Here is a 24,474-nt window from a genome sequence, read left to right as displayed (position 1 = left end):
TTTAGCTTGCTTCGTTTCCACCCGAGGAGACGTTACAAGTACACGGTCAGGTAGGTTAGGTGATTTGGTGATTATTACGTTTGCAGACGGATTGCCAGACGCGGAAGACAGACCCCGGCCACCGGCCCAACAACCTATAAATCATTTCTCATCTATTAGTTAAATGGAATTCTGCATATTCTATACTTCAAAAACCACCCATAGTAGACCTTTACACCAATGAATAGTATGGTGAATAAGCGCTTTCTGATTGTGCAAAAAACCAGCGCTATCCATCTACACTAACGGTGAAACAGTATACTGCCCCGATAGTGGTCTCCCATCTTCCACTGGTCGCCCTGATTAAATCGCCCTTGCCTGTCACTCAGCATATTACAATTCTAACCAGACGAAGCTGTCTCCTTGGACCCAGACCAAATAAACCTAAGGAAACTGTTCCTTTGTAAATAACACTCGAACGGTGCTGTTTGCTAATGTTCATTATTTGCTGCACGTTTATCTAATCATTTTCATTTGTTATATTTCGCAACACAAAAGTTTCGCAAGACCAGATAAAAAAGCCTGACAACCAATCTTGAGGCAGGCTATATCTTATCTCTGTGTCACTAAAACTTTGGGTAAAATCATCTCCAAGCAATTTTTTTTAATTTGCTGAACGCGCTTTCCTCGACTGGTTTCCTGAGTTTTCACAACACCGTTTCCGCGTTTCAAATGTGCAATTAGAAAAACTTCAGGGATGAAGCCAATTAAGCTGCATCTTTTTTTCCGTAACTAACCAGGTGAGCTGTATCGATCGTGAGCACCGAAGCAGCCTTCTTGGCCAAAACACCTGGGTTTTTTGAAACCTCTTCCTTACTAAGTGATGCTTTGTAAACCTCAATGCTATATTCCTAATATTGACGCAAGCTAACAGTTATTCCAGGTGTTTGCTATGCTATACATAATACTTAGGTCACCTCAATAGTTGATGAAAAAGTTCGGTTGACTCTGTGCTCAGTTAGATGGCCGCAGACCGTTATGAGCAAACTAACGAGAGTCGATCTGCTGTCTCGGGGTATCTCCTTATCTAATGGTGCTACATTCCTAGTGATCAAACGAGCAGTGGCTAGGAACGTATTGACATGAAATCTTTTTTCTCACGGAAGCTTCCTGAGGAACACTGGATAAATAATTTTGGTGTATTGCAGGCTCAACAACTCACCCGAGCCATTTTAACAAGATCAGCCTGCGAAATGTGTTTTTTTTCCCGCCCTGTCTCAGTTTTGGAATGTGGAACCTGTCAAATGCTCTACCAAACTTTCGGAGACCTGGATTCACTGATTGTTTTTGTGATTTCCATTGAACGAACTAAATGCAGCAAAGTGTACAAATAATAGTAAAAAAAACTCTGATGAGAACTGTTTTAATCACATTAGAACAAGTTTTTACCTTTTCCCATCGATAGTATGCATGAGGCAGTTCATAAGACAATCAGTGAACGAACGCGACTGCTAGTTGTCGGTCTGAGCTTGTCAATCGGATTACAAACGCTTTATCTCCAGCTAAGATGATGTTATTAGTCAATAACCCCGCATCGACCGTGTCACCTCGACTGGTGACGTTTGTAATCCGCCTTCCGAGTTTGGTGAACAGACCACCATTCAAGCAGAGTTCCCAAACTAGCTACATTCCGAAACTCGCGAACGCGATTATTGTAAACTCATTATGTTCTCGGACGCTGCTGCATCGCTGTTTAGTTGTTTTCAAATGTTGATGCCACCGGATTGGCTAGCTCCACTGCACTAGTTCACCATTATCAGATTCGTGCTTTCGGACAGACCTCGTTTGCCATAGTTCTGATTGTCAAATGCTGGATAACTTTAATTAAATGTCATTCAGTGGAAAGTACTTCAAAAGGCACTGGTTAATTTGGATGCAGATCCATCACATTTTAGAAATGCCATAGAAAAACAAATACAGAATCATGATAGAGTATCTCCCTAATGTTATCTAAATGAATCAGTAACTTTTCTTCACTTTTTTTCACTAAATGGACCGATTTGATTTTTATTTAACGGGAAAATAACAATCCGACAAACTTTTAATGGCAGTATATCCTACGTTATTACGCACAAATGGAAATGGGCTAGAATGTTCTCTTTCAGTTCATTAAACATCTGAGTTCTATTTGTTCTTATTAGCTCCATCTGGTTTTGCACTTGGGGACAGTTTATGCTAGTTAAATCGAAATTAGCATTTATTTCTGCCCCATTGTCTCAACAGATGCTTTCCTACATTTTGGTCCTACAATCATTCGCGGCTTGCAGTTCCCGAAAGCTAATTGCCTGGTCCTACACATACAGTACTGTTAACTAATATCTGTTGTTATTCTGGGTGCAGGAATGTTTCCAGAAAAAATTCTTTAAACTTTCTTATTAACCAGCATCAGTAAGGAAAACGCAGTTTTGTGTTGATTTTGGCAAATGATTTGCATAGCATAATTGCCAAGCGTCCAAACCGCAGTCTTATTTTGTACACTCGATTGTGGGACATTTTACGGTTTATTGCTTTGTAAACCATTCCTCTAGTTTACAGTCTGCGAAATAACAATATGTAAATTAGATGCAAAAGCAACACACAAACAAAACGTTATTCGAAGGGATTACACTAATTCGGATGAGTGTCGTAGATAGTTCGACCGCAACCAGGAAGAAACAAAACAGCAGTATTTGCTAATGAATTGTATTCGCTTAAAAGTCACTGTGTATTTCGTCTAGATAAGGCCATCATTTCACATCAAGCCAACTACCGTTTCTGTGCTTGATACAGCCTACTGACGAGAGCCGGTCTTCAGTCCTGTCCGGTCAAAGCATACGAGACGTCTAAATGTATTCGCTTGTATAGTACAATCGCTTTGCGCCATGTGGACCTCAAGGTGATGCACAGATAGATCAAGTACACGTTTGACTTGTCCGCATGTGGTTTTTACATCTCCATTCCTTATGTATGGCATGCGGTTCGTACCAAGAAGCAATGTCAAAAATTTGAGTCTACTCAAGGGTTTTTCAGTTAAAATCTTACTCTAAATCCACTGGCTTCACAGGAGCTGGGACTTTTTTGACATCAATGAAGAGAAAGAAGGGAACCGTTGGTTTGCCGTCGAATTTAAACTGAATACAAGTTAGTATGCACTAATTGTAAGCGTACTTTACCCAACCATCGACACAACAAGAGGACGCGGGCAAAGGAACTATTGTGAGCCTACAAGCAACCATCTGGTCTAAAATCAAAATATCTGTTTTACAAGACGTCAAGAAAAGTTCGGGGGTTCGGGTTACCATAGTACGAACTAGAAGTGCAATTCATAGCCTGTAAGTAACTCTGTGATAAACGCAGCCCCACAAGAGTTACAGCAGGTCACCAAAGATGTGACCGTTGACAACCCGACAAAAGTATTCACAGTTTACATATTATGTTTAACTTGCTTATTGATGCCCAAGATGAAATTTTGTCTATTTCATAGAGCTGCATAACTTACCACCTTCAAACGCACTCGTGAAGATTTACTCCACAACCCTATGGTGCATGTTTTTCTTTAAGTTTGAGAAATCTCACCTGTCGTCAGTGGTTGCTGGCCTCTTTTAAGCTTGTCAATAAGCACTGACCGTAGTCGAGTGTTTCTACTCAGGATCTTACAAAATGTACTGCTACACCATTTCACAGAAGCGTGTTTTTCTGCCTTTGAAGCCGACCAGTGGTGGGAGAAGACGAGCCACAATTGATTACCGGACAAAAACAGATTGGAAGGCGATCATCACTCAGATGAAAGCCAAATTCGATAATCAATATAACTCGGTTATCAGTAATATGACAATGCAGAAATAATCTATGGGCTTGTATGCACCTGTGAATCGCGGTTAAACTGAAAAGTATTTTTGAAGCACTCAAAGGGGGTTCCATCATAACTAAAAAATGCTGCCTACTTACCATTTCATCAAAATGGTGGGGCGGGAATCACTTATGTTGTTTGCTAACTACTAAACTAGTTATTACCCAGACCAGAAGTTGCTCACTTTAAGACGCTTTTTTAGTTCTTTTGCTGGATGTTGGTAAGTCCTTTTAGCATTACCGCCTTGAGGATTTTGGCACCATCCTGTCTGCTGATAAATTCTGATCATCCGTTTTTGTTGATCCTTACCAAAGAGTTTTTTTTAACTGGGTGAGATCTTTTACTGCTATCTGTCCAATAAATAGGTTGCTGCACAGTGCCAGTTATGCAACGTATTCTCAACCACTGCACTGACTGCGCCCTCAGCCAAACACTCAGAAGAGGAACTGCTCTCCAAACTTGGCCACAATACTCACTTTGCTTCTGAGCATTCAGCCAAAATGGGAAATATGAAAGAAAAACATGTACTGAGTTTCCACTGTTTTACTTTAAGGAACGTGTTCGTGGAATTTTAGTTCTTCGCAAAACAAAAAATGACTGCTCCCATTAAGGTTTTGCGAGGATTCACCTCTGGATTTGGCAAGGACGCAAAGGGTCCAGAAAGACAAGATAAATGAAACTAAGGCAATATCGTAAGGCTGCTAAAAATATTTGACATCCCGCCATTGGTTACGTCCTTCTTGGGGTTCCTCAGGTAGGCACCGTCTTCGTCAACCTTATTTTCCACTTAAACTTGAATGTGAGGAACTTTGCCAATTGCTGCCGTTTGTACACTAATATGATTTTGACGGGGGACTGTGTAATGTGATATCAGGTACATTGTATCAGCTGAAACATGAAGTAGCATTGTGCAGTACATTCGATTGAAAAAATCACAGAAGGTATATTCGGTTACACTCATTCGAATCTCCCGTCAAAATCAAATCAATCCCGGGACGGCCACTGGATATGCACTGCTGGTGAGCCCTAATGAGAGAGAAACTCAAGTCCAATGCTTCCGTTTGGTGTGGACTCACCAGAATAATTACACCAGAATGGGTTGACGACAGTTCAAACGAGTGGTGTGAATATGAACGAAATAAAATTAGTATGCGAATGACAGTATCTGGCGAAACGAAGACAAGTTTGCTTTAGAATCTTAAGTTCGCCGTGGGACCAAACGATTCATATAGGGAGGATCGACGGTTTCGCAGCACTTTATCGCGACCCACCTATTCCGGCCTGCGGGGTAAGCCTTCGTGAAAGTCGCGACATCGGGTAAGGTACCGTTTCCAACTTACGGTACCACCTGAAGCTACCTCTTCCTAAATAGAAATCTGGGATTGCACACTGCACTTGCAAGTGGCACCTTCGTCCTCTTTGTATTGTATTTCAAAAAGGGTACACACAACGAAAATCTGTAGGAAGAATTTAAACAAAGGGATGTTCAGTCTCATATAGCTGTTTTGCTCCCTGTGGTAGAGTTTACTTTTTCCAACTATATTACAATGATGATTAGGTTGTTAGTGTTTTCTATTTTGGGCAACTTCATATAGTTGCCGTAAATGAATTGGCAAACATCGTTAATTGAGCATGATAAGAAGAAGCAGTATTAAAATGTCCAACGATTAAAAAGAGCTTGAATTCACACAATTTGACCACAGGAAGACGCTGGAAATGAGAAGGTCGATATTAGTTTGTTCCAAATGGCCTTAGGGCAAATGTGGACCGTCTGGTTTTTGAGGAACCTGTCCAAGATACATTCCTTTGTTTTTCTTTGTTCATGTGACCTAATTAACTTGTTTACTATTCATAAAAGAAACGGGGCCACTGCAAACTCTTCTACTTTGGCTCTTGCACGCAAATTGGCAAGCAGTAAACGTTTTTTTGTATTTCCAATGGAGATTCTGTTTTGTTCATGAAGAAAGGCCTAGAAACACTGTACAAGTGTTTCATCCTTTTTGGGAATCATTGAAAGCGCGCACCTCACAAAATTCCAAAGACTCTCGATCCCGCAACGTTCCTAAACATGAAGTGACTCCATGATTTGGATTCCGAGACTAAAGTGTGATTCACTCTTTAACCTACTTAAATGAAGAAGATGGATCAACTAATCAGAAAACAATATCAAAAACGTTGTGCCAACAGAAATCAAGTTTAATTTAAAAATAGAGGTGGACATGCTTGCACGTCATGCAACGATCACTGATTCATCATATTACCGCTTAAGCAGCCATTATAAAAGCTTTGGTAGAACTTTTGTTGTGTCCACCCCTCTCTAAAGTTTTCGGAGACCATCTTCTTGACTAAACAGGTCTTGTTCCAACATTAATCATTTTGTGGCGTTCACTTCTCATCCCAACAGAATTAGAACTTAATCTGCTCCTTAGGTGATTCCATGTACTTGAGGTCCAACCTTAATAAAATTAATCCACAGTGCATAGTCCCGACCATCCCGGGACATGAGCGGTAAATCTTTGATGGGCTTGCTGATATCATTGCCGGAATTCCATCAACGCAAACTGGACATACCTGAACTATCAACCTCCATGGACAAGGAAAATTTTTTGAACTCTTTTCCGCACGTTGTTGTTTAACTACCTGTATTGCTTTTTCCAAAACATCCCGGTCAAGAACCCTTATCCTTTCCACAAAAATTCACTTATATAAATTAGGGAAATCAATTGGAACACCGGAAGACATTTCATAGCCGTCTCACCCACGCTAAAGCTGATTGTTTGGTTGGATTCAGGAGAAAATTCTCTGAATTTGGTACCGAATGGGATTTGGAGCCATTGTTAGTAAAGCCGTGGTTTAGTTAAAAATTTGGAGATATTTTTTCACTAAGATTGCAGTATAGGGTGCTATTTTACCAGTAAAAGTTGGAAGTAAAATAGCAAGATCCTCCAAACTTAGGTCCCTCAGCCTCTACGCAAACTAAATGTACAAAAACAAGGATAGACCTGAATAACAGACTGCATGTCTACCGTTCCAACAATGACTCCTTCTGGTGTGTGTCAACTTATCACTGTTACCCGAGGCAACCAAAAGTTGATTAATAAAAATGTTCAGATCAAAAGCCTCTGTTCACCACCAACTACTGAGCCAATAGCTGTCAGCATTTTCAGATGCTTACTACTGACGTAACTATGGCGCTTTGTGTGAACTCCCTGATCAGTTGATTTATTTTGATTGTAATTTCCGAAGTCTATTTACTGTGAAGTTTGAAACCACAACCATAGTTTCCGGTTATCAGTTCATTACGGTATTATTATTATACAGCCAATAGTCACTAATTTGAAACCACAACCATAGTTTCCGGTTATTATTATACAGCCAAAGTCACTAGTTAGCACACCATACCCAGTGAGAATCATGTGCTAATATTGAAAAACCAGTTACACACTGGTGCACTAAGTGAAGCACACTGTTATTTCATGTGAAGCGTGTTCTTTCTCAATTTCAGTTGACTCCGAAAGCTTCCGTTACTTGGTTTTATGGTTAAATTACTGATTTTCGGCCCACAGTTTATTTCGTGCACTGTGCGTGTTTCCGTATCATTTACAAGTAGCTTCCGACCACCAAAAACTCTAAATCATTCCCACGCATTCGCACAATCAATAATGGGAGCTTACCACGTCAACCTAGACAAATACACACGCCAAAGTTGTCCCATTGTTGGTGTGATAAATTAGGAAGACGACGTGAGTTTAAACGATTTTATCCTCTGTCTTCTTTCTTAGCACCGGAGGTTTTGTGTGTTCAAGATGGGAAAACAACATACGGAAAAGAAGTGGACTGTTGGGCAATCGGTGTCATCGCCTACATTCTGTGAGCAAACCAATTTTTTTTATCTTTTTCTAGTCGAAGTGACGTACTTTTACCCATTTTTAATTGGTAGTTTGTTAGAGGATGCGTCAGTTTGGCATGATAGAATCAGAACGCTCACTCAGGATGGAGAATCTTTTTCTCAGAAATGCATTGTTTGACAGGAATCTCAATGGTCCAGAAATATCACCGCCGTAATCAGGGAGATGACGTGCATGACGAACGACTAAGTAAGTCTTTCAGAAAGGCGAAGAAGCTTTCTAAAAAGTGGGCAAGCCAAAAGCTGCAGTGCTGTTATGGACAGCACATGGGTCAGTAAAAATGGATGGCTATATCATTTGTGGTTAAAAATAACAAAAATGTGCATTTTGGGGGATTACATATACGAAGTTATGCAAAGTTGGCTGTTCAGTAACAACTCAATGTTGAAGGGACTCAAATTCCAGGGATTCATTCTAAATGTTCCGAAGATACTTTCGGTATACAAATCCGTGAATGCGAGTTTACAAGCTTGTTCTTGTTTTACTCTTTTGATGGACCAAGACAGTCACAAATTACGGAAAACCCGCTGTTATCTTACAGCAGCCATGCATATTTGTGAATGATTATTCGTGCTCCTTTGTCTTGATGAACGTGGGGCTTGAAACTTTTGTTAGCACACAAATCCTCTCCTTGAATCGGTTAACTATATGGGTGAAGAGGCAAAAACCCACAAACGGAACCTTCTAGCACAAAATAGCTTTAAGTGGTTCCATTCAAACCGCTTGTGTGTAAGAAGAAAAAAAGTCGGAGGAAACCAGCCAAAAGTTCGAGTCTGCAGGGCTTTTCTACCAAATACGTTAATAAATGTAGTTAGGCGTGTAGAAATTTTAATGGTTCTCTTGGACACAAATTTGGAGCCACATCAGTAAATGGGTAATTTTTGATAGATTACGTAGTGGTAGGGGGTGTATCGTCGGCCACTACCAACAGCGAGAATTGCTTCAATGTGCCATTGATACCCTCGATTTTAATTTCTTACAAAAGGCAAGCGAAACTTATAGTTAACTTTGCCGGCTAATAACGGAAGGGGTAAAATCCTCTTTGTGGTAGTGCGAGCTGTTGCTGAACATCGTAGTCACAGCTGGCAGATTTTGTTCCGCAAATTCAGAGAAGCAGTTACCAAAAGCAAATTAGCACCCAGAAATGCACTTTTCCTTCTCAAATTGAACGACGATAGGATTTCCTCTTGATGATTCACTTAGAAGTAGATCTAACAAAATGCTCTTGGTAAACCAAAGTCGACATTCAGCGAGTGCCCAAAGATCATTAGGTAGCATTTAAAAAGAAGCTTATTGTAAAACTAGATTATGCACAGCTCGGTGGATTATGGTTGAATCATTCTTCTACTGCCTACTTCGAAAAGTTTCTAATTTAATTTTCGGGGAAAAATGGTCTGGTTCCAACACAACTGAACGCCAGACCCAGTGTTGTACCTTGTGAAGTGGTTTGATCAAATTACTGAAGTGGTGAATAATCTGATTTGATATTCTTGCGACCACATAGGTACGCAAACATCAGTGACAAAAGAACTGTGTCATGATCTCATGAAAAATAAGTAGAGGAAACAGCTGTTTTAAGGTCTATCTGTGTTGCAAGTAACTTTTCTCTCGTAGCCTAAACATTTATGCGAGATATGGTGCGAATTTCGGTTTTTGCCCTCCTAGTAGAGCTGATTTTGACAATTCGAAGGATTAGGTTGGCTTTGTGTAACTCCATCCTTCTGTGGAAAAACCAACAGTGTTCAGCTCATGCGTATCCAAGGCGACTGGAATCTCAGTCCACCAGAAACGGCTTGCTAAACTGAGCTGAGCGGAGTTACGTAGAATGCCACACAATTTACAGAGACCTCAACTAGTGATCCAGTGTACGTTGTCCCTTTTATAAGCGACTTCTAGGAAAAAAGCTCATGTCTCTTGTTAACCATCTCTCCGTACTGCCGAATTAAACGATACTTGTGCATGATTTTGGAAAGAATTGTGTTCTCCAAGGATGTCTGACTCATGTTCATCAAGAAAATGATCAAAGAGGTATTGAATACCACTTGTCATTTACCTTTACTTATCGGTTAATTATTTATGCATTTTACATCATTAGTGGCAGTGCTAAATTATCTTTGGATCCTCTAGTGAGTTCTTGGATTTTTCGATAATTTCCCCCTGAATAAGAGCAAGCAGGTGATTGTTAGAATATTACACAGTTGAAATACAAAGTGAATTCGCTGAAGCACACAGCGACGGCACATTTACTTATTTGTTTCCGAACGAGGGCATTCATTGGTACCATAGTGTTATTCTGTACAGTTACCCCCGCTTCAGATTCTTCATCGGGTTCAACCAGATAAATGAACATTTTCTACCACATCATACGCCACCCATTTCGCCGTTCTATCCACCTTTTTATGTCTTGCCTACAGACTTTTAAATGTATTTTGAATAGCTTGTTAAACATGTTACACTATGAGCTAGCAAAAGATTTTAAAATGCACTCTTGTGCATTTTCATTAGCCTACTTGAATGGTCTGATGCACTGTTCATATTTGTTACGTACCGGTTCAAACGCAAGATTTCTACTGACGCAAAAATCCATTGTTCGTTTCTAAAATAACAGCAAAGTCTTCTCACAAAATGGAAGAATATTGTGACTACTGTAGATATTGTCACTTTTGTTTTCGTTTTCTGATAGGACTCTTTGAAAGCGAAGCTAATGGACCATAGGTTACACCGTCAGTAATTCCAATTTAAGTCGGATGTGTCACCGACTAAATTTAAGCTGGTAAAAAAGCTGTTGCCGTCCTATTGGTAAATTGGAAAGATAGAAATGTTGAAAAACTGAATGATATAAAGTCAAAGGTTTCCCAGTAAATATGCACCAGCGCACTAGAGTTGGAGCTGGTGGAAAGCTTGATCTTTCACAAGAGTCGCAAAACTTTTGCTCAATAGTTGGCACCAAACTACCGACATTAGTTAGTCCCCTTTTTGCATGGATGAACAGGACCAAATATCTCATAAAATGTCGTGTCACATTAGAAAATCCACATTCGGAAATGCTCTGTCACAAACAATAAGCCATAGACATCTCATTAACTGACTAAAAACTTTTCTGCTATTTCTCACGAGGGAAAACTGAGTTATCAGATGCCCACTGAGTTTAATCTGCCAGCATTCCTAGGATCTGTTTAGTGTGGAAGCGACAGCAAAGTACTGGTTAAACGGTGACGAACCGACAGTCCCATTTTACAGTTTAATTAGAAAAAGGATGATTTTATAGTGAAAGGTTTGTTTAGATAACTTCAAGAACCACACTCGACGAGCCATGCATAATCAATGAAACCATTGCAATTGGTAGGGCTCGCAATGTTTTTAAGAATGATCATTTCAACTTTTGAGGTATGAAATTACCTGATTTGCTTTAATTGTAAAAATATTGAGGCGTGCACGCTGTGATAAACTACGAGTCTCCTGCACGGGGTTTTTCAATGAGCAACCTGGGTTATTAACGTGGTCCGCTCAAGATATGCTGTTTTTGGGTCACACTTGCTAAAAATGATGACATGCAGTGCACAAGCTGCGTAGCTGTACCATTATCTATTCGACTATAAATCGCTTTGTTTAAGAAAAGCAGAGCTAAATTTTGTGCACTGATGCCATTAAAGTCATCGCAATTTTTCTACAAATCCTAATTAACTACGATACGCTGCATTCGTTTGTTCCGCGACACTAAAAAGGGAGTGTGTTAATCAGGCGGAACGTAGATGGCAGATCCTGGTGCCAATTTTAAATTTTGTCTCAAAAAAACTAATGCCCAGTCAAGTGTGAATCCTTATCAAAACGCTTATCGATCATACAAAGTTTGGACTGGTCACGACGGGTTTTCTTATTTCAAATTATATGAAAAGAAAGGCAGTCGGCGTTATTTGAAGGAAACTGTAAACTGACGTGTTTAAAGACCGGATTATAACAGGGGGCGATCAGTTGTCTAATTATGCAAGAAGAGATTTTCTTTGAGTTGCAGTATTACGGCGCACTTGGTCCGAATTTCAAGGAATATAGAAGGCAAGTGTTTGAAATGCTTGATTGGATGTAACTGCCATCAAAACAGCTTATCACTGTGCTCGAAAAAGGTTATTTGGACCAGAATAAACAGGATTTTTGATCAACTAAAATTCAACCGATGTTTTAGTCTCTCATTTGATAAAGAAGTTCAAAGGTTAGACCTATTACTATATTGAACACAGTATCCCGTATATATACATATATATTATAACTTGTGTCAGCTGACCATGCGGTTAGGGAAAAGACTCGGTAGTTCCTGATTCCACCTGTTTAAAATTGTACCGTTGACCACTTTGAATGCATTCAGTTGCGATGGTCCTGCCTGTGCAACTGTCCTTGAAAGGATGCTATGAACCATGATGGCGTTTTCTTGTCTTATTTTCACTGCTGGATGGTATGCATTCGTCACTCCGAAGAATTTGTCGAGTCGTCCAACTAGCGAAGCTTGCAGGATGTTCGCGAACGAATGAATATGGTACCACAAATGAGTGCTGGATTAGCATCTCATTCTTGTCGTTTCTGCTGGGCAACTGTTTAGTCAGTCGGCTGAAGCAATCTCGTTAAGCACCGTTATTTCGATTATACTGGATTAAAAAGACTCATTTAGAGTTGACGCAATTTCCCTCTTGTCTATGAGAAAAGCTTGCCAATTTTTCTTGTTACGACCTTTTCCAAGAACCCATTTTCTATCAGGGCACTCTATATGAATGCCAAATATGCACCTTGTATGCTATATTCACCAGAAGCTTGGCAAGATCAAGTTTTTACTTTATGTCTCGCCTTCCGTCTCGCCTCATTAAGGCAGCGTCGTCAAGCTGATTTTACTACAGAGACCGTGCTGGAACCCAGTCAGTGGTCGAGATACCTAACGACGATACAAATGATGGTCAGCACTTCAAATGCTCATTTTTAACAAAATTGTTTAAAATCTAAGCATTATAAGGCTGCACAAACGCTACAGAGAGCCGGAGGTGCGTGTAAAGCCTGTAACTCAACCAGTTCTTCTGGGGTTAGACAAAGTGAACGAATGGCTAGAGTTTGCGCATTATGTTCTTGTCAGATGGTATAGTGCACAACGATTAAGAGGCTTTTGGTTAATTTAAACGACTAAAACTTCATAGAAATTGTTTTGGTGACGCCCTGATGGGGCGTAACTGGAAAATACAGATATTCTCAATTATCAGAAGCTCTTTAAAAGCCCATGGTTGGACTGCTTTTTATCATCTGCCCTTAAAAGCCAATAGCTTTAGACATATCGGAGATCCTCATTGAGGTCTTATAAGACTACAGATATGGAAATACGAGGTGTGATTAACTGAAGTTTGATCCAGTGAGTGAAACTAATGGTACTCATTCAATTAGCCTGTGTTATTTTTGCTCGTCTGGCTTTCAGAGCGTATCAAAGCAAGAACTTTCCTATGTCCATTGAATTTAATAATCAAAGATGCGATCTGGCTCGACAGGAACCCAAACTTACTAGTTCATACGATTCAGTTTACTCTCTCCATAGAATATGTCGCATTATATACAACCCTGATCATCCCGTGATAGACTTTAATATGAAAAGATTACTCAGTTGGTGCTTGGTTCTTATGAACTACACTCTGCGTATTTACCTTTATTCAGTTATTAAATTTGCTGGTTAGCGATTGAAATTACGGAAATATCCGTCCTGTGATTGGAAATCGCCCCATTTACGGTTTTTTGTCCCAACTGTGATGGAGGACTGTGATGACGTCGGACAGTACGCATTGCTCAAGAACGACTGTATAAAGATACCAGTCAAGTTCACACGATTTCCGACGGATGGGATACATTTGGCACAATTTGATAATAACGGCAATCTCTGAAGGATCCGGGATCTATCATACTGACCAGATATGATTGTCCATATAGGGTAATACACACTGCTGAGGGGATTATGCCAAGTACATCATCAAAAGCAACCAAAGAATTCCATGTTGCTACGCTAGATGCCACCTTGGCCCTGGCAAACGGTTAAAGTTGACCTGTTTGTGTGTGTCCAGAAATAGTACTTAGTTATATATACCTACACGGTGACTAATCTGATGTAGTCACTGATAAGTGTCAGCAAAGAACTGATTGTCAGTCGGTTGTGTTCGCATTTCGCTAGGGACTGTATTCTGAAATACTGTGCTCAGACGACGGGCCACAAGGAAGTGCTTCAAAACCTATGTAGAGAGTGGAGAGTTGAGCATCACAGTAGCACCCTGTGGCATAGCTAACCGAATGACAGGGCAGAGTCAGCAGTTGAAACAGCAAGAGTTATCATGCTAACTCATGCTAACGGAGCAGAAAAGCACCCCAATGGCGTATATCAGAAGTCCCTCCCAAATGTCCTATCGCGGAACACATATTTCTGTCCACACTGAGGTAAGCCTTTCTTCCAAAACCGTTGGGTACTGTATGTGTTACTGAGCGAATACATCGGAGGAAGTCAGGTCAGAATATGTCATACGATTTGTGAGTGCGCTGACTATCTGACACAGTGGAAGGAAAGTGTAGGTACAGGACGTTCCTGAAAACGCTAACTTTCCAAGGAGGTGAGAGCTAAAAGCATGGCGCGGATACTGCCTATAGAGTGTGGAAGTTGAAGGTGCAATCAAGAGGGGAACACAGTTTATCTGAAGAATGACTGCTAGGCGGCAGCAAACTCCAGCGCGGATAAAGCTTTCAGAAGAAGTGGAAACTGTTCAAATCTGGTTCACAATATGCCGGCGATCATCTCAGCGCACAGTTGTGAAATGGTACAGTGTACAGTCAAATTACAATGCAAGTCAAGGTCATCCAGTCGACAAACTTCATTTGTTTTATTCCGCAATGCAGATAAACAATTGGAGCACTGCGACCAAACAACGGCCGCCATAAACAAGCTGACAGAGAATCAATCAACTGTCCAACCAATCACAGCCAGGTAATTTCAAACAGCCAAAACAGAGTTCCGAACGGTACCCAGTGATTTCGCTTAATAAAAGGAATTCGCAGAAGCGAACCTAAGCCTCTATTGATTTTTGAAGTCAGGACAACTGTATCACATAAGCAGGGGTGATAAACAGCTGCTTGATACACTAAAATGATAATTGTGTTTACGAGAAACACGCCAATTCTTACGTGGCAGTACTACAACTTTTTTCTCTGTTCCTGATCAACCTTTAAAAAGCCTTTAAATGAAAGTCAGGTTGTAGAAACCACGCTATTACGGAACGCACCAGGAAATCAAAACAGTAGTGACGGAATGTTAAAGATGTCGCTGGTAGGTTGTTGTGATACTCGGTCATTTGTATGCTTGTCAAATTTGATAAGGAAGAGGAAGCAGTCAGATTTTGTTGCAGCCAACTTATTAGGAATGGGAGTTATTTTATTTTATTTCTGAAAAAATACTGAACATCTCCAAGGTAAAACCGCTCGTCACTCAACTTATCCGGCAACCTCAATTTATCTCACCCACTGATCAGGTGATAAACCTCGAAACAAAATTTCCGTTCTCGAATCGAATAATCCCCTAACGCAACAAACTGGAGAAGCTTGCCGAACTTGACTTAGCCCTGTTTTTGATTGTTTTTGGCCGGAATATCCGCCTCATGTGGAAATAAAAACAAGGACGTGATTAAAGTGTGGGATTGCAGTGCGACAAGACGAAAGCCTCTAGGAAAGCTGGAAATTAGTTCTTTGTTCCCTCATGTGCGTCTGTGTTTTTGATTGTTTTTGGCCGGAATATCCACCTCATGTGGAACTAAAAACGAGGACGTGATTAAAGTGTGGGATTGCAATGCGACAAGACGAAAGCCTCTAGGAAGGCTGGAAATTAGTTCTTTGTCCCCTCATGTGCGTCTAATTTCTGGTGCCTGTCACTTTGCTTTGGGTCACGACCGAAAATAGTCACTTTTGGTAGGTAGTAAGCTGGGATGTCGAAATCTAGAATTCCCGAATTCCTGGACGTGAGTGTGAAAACAGAGTTGAGGAAACAAAAGTGAGTCACCATGTTTACGATCGATTTTTGCAAGCGAAAAAATCGTGATACTTCAAGAATAACGTTATGCCCGAAATGAATCATTCGGTTGTGTTTTGAAGCAGAGATGTTTTAAACCTCCCTTGAGCCTGTCTTTGAGACTTTCTATCTTGTCCTCATCTACTGCGGGTATTCTCCGCACATGGCTCGATTTCCTTCAATGAAGCATTGGAAATGTTGACTACTCGTTGGAAAATATTCATAGACTGCGCAAAGACTGGGTCATAAGCCCCTTGTTGGTATCAGTAGAACAAGGTACAATGATGTCTGGTGAGGTAACCTCTTCAAACTTTCCTCGATGCTGTAACAAAATCCTGGAGAACGTCAAACACTATCAAAGAGTATCCAAGACCCCAGCTTACTATGCACTCACACCAATCTGTACAACCTTTTTAGACTGTACTCTCGACTATCGAAGCTAGATTTGTATATTAGAAAGTTCCTGGGGACACACTTTCAGCTTGCCTGTGTCAAGGTGTTTTTGTGTTCGTGTGTACTTTTGTGATACCAGCAGATTCGAATTTTACATCCAAAAAGCTCGTGACATTGCAACACATCTTTGCTAGATTTTTATAAACTTCGATTACTCCCCTCCTTATTGATGATGGTGCGTTTGACGGTCGGACTCGTTTAGGTGTGACTAAAAGCTATCATTGCGAAGTAGGTGTTTCGCTTGGAAGAGTTGTAACTGTCCTATTAATACACCTGTTAATTCGCTTTGCCAGGAGACTACTAGTTGTAATATGCATATCACTACTCAGAGGTGGGTGTGTATTTTCGGCGAATGGTACGCATCCCCGACCTAACTTTTTTTTATTCTAACACTCCGACAAAATTAACCAGGGACGTGGATATGTAGTGTGACTCGCCGGCTCTGTGCGCGATTTGGATTGAACTCACCATGAGCCATTGTCCACAATCTTAGGCTTCTCTGTAGAGAACCACCGCATAGGTTAACTTGTTATTCACAATAGCCTGGGATCATCAACATTCCCACGGTAAGCCAAGAGAAACACGAAAAGAAGATGAAATCCAAGTTCGGTAAACAAAGTGTTCGCCTAAGTCACAGGAGAGTTTCCGATTCCAGACAAGAGTGAAATATCCTGACAGTTTTGTGCGCTTATCTGAAATTGACCGGCACGTCAGAATGTCCTGGAAACGTTGACAGTACTCTCACCAGTACACAAACTTCGTTTCTTTAGCCCGCGCGAGGTAAAGCGCAAAGCTTGCGGAAGCCAGGACAAAGCAACGAATCCTCAATCAGTGTATGCAATAGAAGCAGTTTCCAACGTTTCGTTCGCGGAACCGAATCAATCCAACTGTCACTGCACTAAGCCACCACGCACGCAATGAATGTGACACGACACGAGAGAATATTCGGGAACTAGAACGTAAATTTTGTTTCGTCAGAGTTTTCAGCAAACTTATGCATAGTGTTCGACGTCCTTAAGGACCTATTTAGAGGAAATAATCTCTTGTAAACACTTACGAATAAAATATGCCTTAAATGCAGACAAAATTGAGTGTGATCATTTGCCAACTTTAGGGGAAAACTGTCTCGTTTTCTATGGAACTTGATCACAATACACAAATACTATTAGGTGTTGACACTCTAGACAATCGCGCCTTCCATGTTTGTAAAACATGTTATCACTGGCCAGGAACACTCATTCGCATATCAATTTTGTTTTAACGGAAGACTCGCCCGAATCTCTCGTTTTTTGATAGTCTCTAACTGAATGTGCTGTTCACAGGGCGCTTCAAGTTTTAGTTGGTATAACATACGAGATATCGTAGTTTATTTTTTGAAGAAGCACTTCATAGTGTTACTAATCACTCCTTGACAGCTCACGACCGATTAAGCCCATCTTGGTTTCCCTCAGGATTTAGGTGGGATTCAGATGAGTCTCTCGTGAAAACCAAATTAACATGCGATCGCTCAGTTTGGATTCAAGTAAGACATAATTTTTACAGAAACTGGGGACTATGCCTTTCTTCGTGTTATCACTGGGTTCGTTACTCGCTCGCTGGCTGTTAATCAGTGGATCACTTGGTGCGATTAATAGTATCGCTGGCCGGTCCAGCCTTGTTTGCCAATGTGCACTCACAAAAATGCACTCGTTTTTATCATTTTGTGTCAGGTTTTGCCATTAGTCCAAAAACACACGGATGCAACATGTCGAGCCCAACTCGTAAAAAACATCACTGTAAAAGACGGTTCTTCATTCTGCTTGCACCTGCACAAGTGTAAGTGTCCACGAAAATGCCAAAATACTTTTCTAGTAGCCAGGATTCGGAGGTGATAGGGTACCAATGGGCAGAAAATTTGCTGCTGTGTTTTCCAGAAGTGTCCTGCTAAGTAGTATCTTGCCGTAAGTATTGAAAAGCATTGGTATATTACTGCAGTTAAACCTAGTGGGCGATATTCTGCACTAACCTTGTTCTTTATATTGAAGTGAAAAATGGGATGCTCAGTGTGACAGTAATGAGCTGCTTAGGTACAGGCATCACAACCAATCTTGTACTGTGGCCACACAAAATCGTCCTTCGGAGTTCCCATGGGAAAAGCAGTGTCAACAGTCAAAAACAAATATTTAATCAAGATCTACGAGGCCTGAGACAGCAAGCTCAGTGTCAATAACCATTCGACAAAAACGAATTAGCGGAGGTGGATTGAACGGATTCTGTACTGTCATCTACTAATTGTATAATGGATAACAAATGTTTGCAAGGTTCTAGTTACCGGGGCAGGGATGAACATCTCTGATAAGAGCACAACCTCATATCTAGTGATAATTGGCGGTGAGTAGTGAGTTGCCTTAGACAAAGCGCATAAGATAAAGTCCTGTTGCTGTGCTATGGTTTTGAAAATTGCGTAAACTTTGCTGCTTTCATTTTCACACTTCTGGTATGCTGCTACGAGTGTGTTGCAATGATAAAAGTCATTAGAGAGAACGAGTACAGTTCATTTAATCCCGTAGTACCAACGGCACATCAACGCTGCTATAACGATCATTCTTAAGGACTTTAGTATCCAGTCCACTTGAGACAGAGCGTGACTTTTATTCAAACCTGCATTCGGAGCTAGTGGCAACTGACAATTTATTCAAAATCAAATTGGAATATTGACGAGCCGAATTACTCTTTGTATTTGGAACAACACGGTTAGAATGCAAAACCTGGCAGTTGAACGCCATTCAAACCGGAAGTGCTTGCTTTAAACGCTTGTATGCATAACCAACTAAACACATCTGTTGTGTAGTAAGGCAACTGAACACCATTAGCAGTTTATTGAAAGGGGTAGTAAAACCATTTCCTGCTTACCGTCATTGTCTACAGCAACAGCACTCTGGTACCTGAAGAGTGCCCGCTGAACTGAATTGCAAAATCCGTGACCTAAAGGCAAGATCCCGAGGGCTGTAGAACCAGATATCCTAATATTGTCTTGTTCTGAGTTGACCCATGTTCCGTCCACGTAGCCAAGTAATGTTATCGATTGACAGTGATTATCGTCAGATTGAAACTGGTTTACCAAAGACCGAAATATACAGTGCCGTTTATTAGGTTTTCAGCCTTCGAAATTGCAAAGATCATCTGCGGATAATTCGCGGGTTTTCATAAGGTAGAGTAAAACCCGCACAGATGTCGACTGACTATCTGAGGTTTCCCTATCTTTCTCATCTAACTAGTAAAGACATTAGTAGCAGGCCATGGCCAAGGATAACCTGCGCTGCTTGTAGGCCTAGAAAGCCAAATAAAATACCGCAATTGTACCTCCTTCGAAAATTTAATGCCACCATCGCGTCCAAATATTACAGGTCGAATTACCGCAACCTCGAGTATTTCTGTGGTTGTGTTTTGAAAACGTACAACCGATACACGAAAACCTTAGCCACAGACATGTCATCAGCATTGAGATGTAGAGAATTAGATACTTGATTATTTGGCCACCGGCAGATTCCTGAGGACTATGGGCCAGTGACCATAATTGCTGTGTGCCTTTATAGCCTGAATGGAAAAGTACACAGTGGACAAGCCTACTCGCAAGCAGGCAACTATTCCGTCCTTTCGAATATCTCACCATCTAACAGACAAGCAGCGCGACTAGGTCAACACTCACTCACTAGTTTAATCACTTTGCTTCTATCTCCGGTCATGGATTTCATGCTCAGCCATCCGCTGTCCTCCAAGCCTTTTTGCATGATGAACAATCTCTTCAGTCTGACTGCAATACCGAAGGCTATTAAGAAAGACGTCGAATTTTTATGACCTAAAGTGATTATTCAAACCTAATGGGTGTGATTTTAAAGACGATGTCCACACACATACTGCCCTATGCATCAAAAGTAATGATGATTTGGAAAAGTTTTCTGATAAAAACCACAGTAACATTCGCTTGCGGGATGGCAGAAAGCACCGCCTGGACAGAGCAGCAAGCTACAATGCCACAGAATGTTCTCGTCCATTATTGATGAGAGCACATGTTTTGAGGTTCTTTGCTTTCCAATAATTATTAGTTTTCTTGGCTTCTTGTTGAACCAGCAATGACCAGCTGCTCAACGGCTGGGCCGTAGGCAAATCGGAATCTGTTACAGACTAGTATAGAAAGCGGAATGCTGTTACACACCTTTCTGTATATTCGTGGTCAACGAGGAAGTGAACAGCTGTTTCGACATTTCAAACCCTGAAGATACTATTGCACTTGTCAGTAACTTAATTTTTTGTCCTGCCTTGTAATTACACCAGCCCAGTTTTCCCTGATCCTGGCGTTTGTAAGCGGACCCAACTATTCAGCTCTTTGATGGTTATGAATAAACAGAGCTTCAGCTGTACTGTACTCCGTGCTAACTGAGTGAAGCGCGACACTGTTCACGTTGTCTTGTTTCGATAAACAAAGACGTCCTTGGTAAAGCCAAGGACATTTTTGACGTCTATCAGTAGGTAACAGTTGAATTCAATATAGGCATTCAAAGCAGGTGGCTCACTCGAAGCCAATCTTACTTTTTTGCGCATCATCCACTGGACAAACTTCGTGTTGCGGATATGACCCGATCGGACTCTGTAAAGACAGTTGAATGTTTGAATCTGAGTGTTTGTCGTTCCGTGGTCACCGACCGACATGTGGTTGGGTAAAATCAATGCAACAGAGTTAGCTTAGCGCTTTAGATAGAACACGTTCTACATCCGGTCATTGGTTAATTATTTTCAACCTAAAAGAATAAACCTGTCTAAATGAGTATCGTTACACTTGTTACACCAAGAAAAGTAAGATTATTCGAGTTGTGGCGGAGGGTAAACTGCACAGCATTTTGGTACATTGTGCCTCAAAACACCTCAAGCACGAATGGAATGAATATGTTACCAATCTATTTCACAGGTGGTACCAGGTGGCTTAATTTTTTTTCACTATCATCAGAATGCCGGTTAGGTTCAGAGCTCTTCTGCTGGTAAAATAACTACCAACTTGATTTATTGCAAAAAAAGCCACACGGAAACTGGATAGCAGCGAGTCGCATATTGAGCGAGCAGTGTGGCACTAGTGTCTGGTTAGTTGTGATCTATTTTGAAGATGTACCAGAGTACGGAAATCTAGCGAGTAAGAATTATGCACTGACGTACTTCTGATAGTAGCAACACCAGGGAAACAGGCAAAAGGTTTTGAGGGAAATAACTAGGACGTAAACCATGACAGAAATTAACCTATGAGTACTGCTGGAAGAAATGGTAATTGTGTTTCTGTTTTAAAACACAAGAATAAATCGGACTACATCGAGTTCAACGTTATCGGGTTTTTTTATTGAACGGTCCATTGCTGCAATCATCTCTCGAAAATCTTTGGACTTAAATCAACTTTTGGATGCTCCAAAGATATACTTCAGTCTACTGGCTTTCTGCCCTCCAGTGCAGTTCTCAGTCGCACCGCTGTAAGTTCTATCAATTACTGAGTGTCAGGATGCAGCAGCAAACTCGGGAATCACATAAAAACAGCATGACTCATGTTCGGTCAACTTTTCACGCTACCACTTTGTTACCATTAGGCCCTATTAGCATTGGGCAGCCCTTTAAGCGACTATCGACGTAATCAAGGGAACTCAAGCAGTTATCTGAGCAGCGTGGCACATTTCGAGGACGGGCAATATAACACGCTTGCTCTATTCGCACTTAGGTGTGTTTCTTTAGATTTAGCTTTATACCGGCAACTAAGACGACAAAAGTTGGTTACAATTTCATATGGCCTGACTGGTCTTTAGCGGCTCAGTTCATATGATACAAATGTACTAGCGATATTGCTTCGCTGAAATACTTATAGAGGAAGAGTCGGGATTTGATGCTATCTCCATTACACATTCCAGTGATGGATTTATCAACTCGAAAATACTTTTCAGTGCCTAACCCATAGCTACATTGGGTGCCCGCTGGCTATGTGAAATTAAGCCCAATAACAGGCATGTCCTATTAGACGAACACACTTTGGCACACCGATTCGATTTTAACGGGAACTCACCTAAAACTCAGCTGGATCTCTCGTTTATGAGTAATTTGTTACGCATTTAAAATAACCTCTGTATATTTCAACGAATTCGCACCGATAACTGTTTTCCATCTAACCTGCATATATTCAGGGCTTCTGAACATGCCAAAGATTGTACCAAAGACTAGAAAGGACTGCATCATTCTTGGGAAGCTTTCCTTCCTGTCTGATACGTGGTTCGCAAATGAAGGCCCAAATGTTACAGATAAGCCTTATCAGTCAATCTCACCAATTAAATGAATCGGAAAGATTGATACTAAGCACAGTCCTGAAGCGACATCCATGAGTGGGTTCATATCGGAAAAAGAGGCTTAGTCTTGAATCACTCCCCAATATGTTTGCGTATTTACTCTCATCTCCAACTGAAGCATCGAAGCGGTTTAATTAGTGTGTATAAAGTGGTTTTTACTCTCAGGAAGCCCAGTATTGGTATTTCCTGCTTGATATGCCATGGAATGTCGCGCAACCTTTCTGTACCAGTCCTGTTCGAAAATAGGGAATTTTTATTGAACCCGTATGAAACACTTTTGAGACAGCCTTTTAATCACACCGCAACTATATCATCTCAGCTGGTGGGGAACTGTTTCCAATCGAATCGCGCAGTTCAACGAACAAACCAACGATCGTTAAAAACTGAGCTACCAGTGTAAGGAGGGAAGCCTTCTGTCGCGAAGTCATTTATTAGCAAGCATCTACTAGGCAGTTACAAACTATTGGATGGAAAAATAAACATTCCATTTGCACATAGTTTTTTAAAAACTGAACATTCACAAACTTCTTTTTGAACACTCATGGATGTTTGTTGTCTATTACGCGACTGTAAATGAACGCTGCAAAGCATTTCCACAAGTCCTGTGATAAACTTCACCTTCCATTAGACGCAGAGTGGAGCACGCCTCGTCAATAGTATCCGCCGTTACAACAGTATTCTTCTCAATTACACACAGCCTGTATGCTATATGTTTTGCTGAAGAATGTATATAGTGGAATTTATACGAGGGACACCACTGAGTCTGTCGTCCTGTCATGCAAGCCAATTAGTCTTCCTTTCATATAGTTATCAATCGTTCAGCAAATCCTACTTTGCCCTTATTTCACATCCTGGTAGCCGCAAATAAACACACTGGTTTTGCTTGACACATCTCTTAAACTATCGTGTCCACTGTCAGGTAATGTGATGCGCAGTTTGTTTGTTAACCATGAGGTTTGCACCCGTTCAGTTTTGAATGCTTCAACTGGCTATGTTCAGAAATTGGATAGTGAATGAGTGGTAGGAAAAGCTTGGCAAATTCCGATGCAAAATAAAGGCCAATCAAATTTTTACACAATGTCAAAAGTGTGGCAAACATTCCGTCAAATCGCTGTCTGACACCCAAAATTAAATGCGCAGTCCACAAAACCACGCATCTATAAAATTTTCCGTTAGAATACATAGTCACAAATACAAAACAGTTATTAGATTTCTCCCAAAAAGAATGTGTCAGTTATGAAAGTTACGACAGTCCACTTGCGCAAACACCACTCTGGGAAAATACCAACTTGCCTTAATTTCAGAGTAGACCTTGCTGGGAAAACAACAGTTAACAAACGCACAAGCCCTTTATAATAGCAACGACGCAACGAAAGCTAGCAGAATAATTTTTTTAGAACGTTTTCATAAGATCTCTACAACTCGGAGAAATCAGCTTCTCTTCCACCATGAGAACATTCATCATTGTACGAATGACCGCAAAGTCACACAAACATGCATTTCAATAAAAGCTTATGATTGCGATCATTGTAGAATTTTCTGTTTCCGCAGATGATCTTTGTTTATTTTTCATCGTATAATGAGTTTATCGTACTGAGTTACTATTTCCGGAACCTTGGTTAATTAGGTGATTTACGGACCTAATATGTGTTGAAACATAGTTCCCTCGCACACGGCCATACTTCACTATGACTAATTCACTACGACTTAAATCAACCGTGAGATGCTTGAGGCTGAGTCAGTATTCATCGTTTCAGAGGGGCTTGTTAAACAGATTGTGAAATTTATTGCTGAGAACGTTTTTGCTTTTGAAATAAAGGCTTCGTCAGGCTG

At 40.8% G+C, this 24,474-nt stretch overlaps 2 protein-coding genes across 2 annotated transcripts in view; both read left to right on the top strand.

The window, feature by feature from the left end:
• The window catches only part of T265_13102 (hypothetical protein), a gene marked incomplete at both ends in the record, with an annotated part of 84,727 nt that extends 76,985 nt beyond the window's left edge, over positions 1–7,742 (top strand). Inside the window, one exon of the mRNA XM_009167213.1 lies at positions 7,651–7,742. Coding sequence (XP_009165477.1) covers positions 7,651–7,742 — 92 coding nt within the window. The remainder of the gene's footprint in view (positions 1–7,650) is intronic.
• Positions 7,743–7,883: 141 nt separating this feature from the next.
• T265_02814 (hypothetical protein) overlaps positions 7,884–24,474 on the top strand; it is a gene marked incomplete at both ends in the record, with an annotated part of 29,576 nt that continues 12,985 nt past the window's right edge. The window contains 2 exons of the mRNA XM_009167158.1: positions 7,884–7,965; positions 14,677–14,764. Of these exons, the coding sequence (XP_009165422.1) occupies positions 7,884–7,965; positions 14,677–14,764 (170 nt within the window). The remainder of the gene's footprint in view (positions 7,966–14,676; positions 14,765–24,474) is intronic.

Source organism: Opisthorchis viverrini (genome assembly GCF_000715545.1).
Source record: "Opisthorchis viverrini unplaced genomic scaffold opera_v5_37, whole genome shotgun sequence".
Classification (NCBI taxonomy): Eukaryota; Metazoa; Platyhelminthes; class Trematoda; order Opisthorchiida; family Opisthorchiidae; genus Opisthorchis; species Opisthorchis viverrini.
This window is presented reverse-complemented; position numbering and strand designations above follow the sequence as displayed.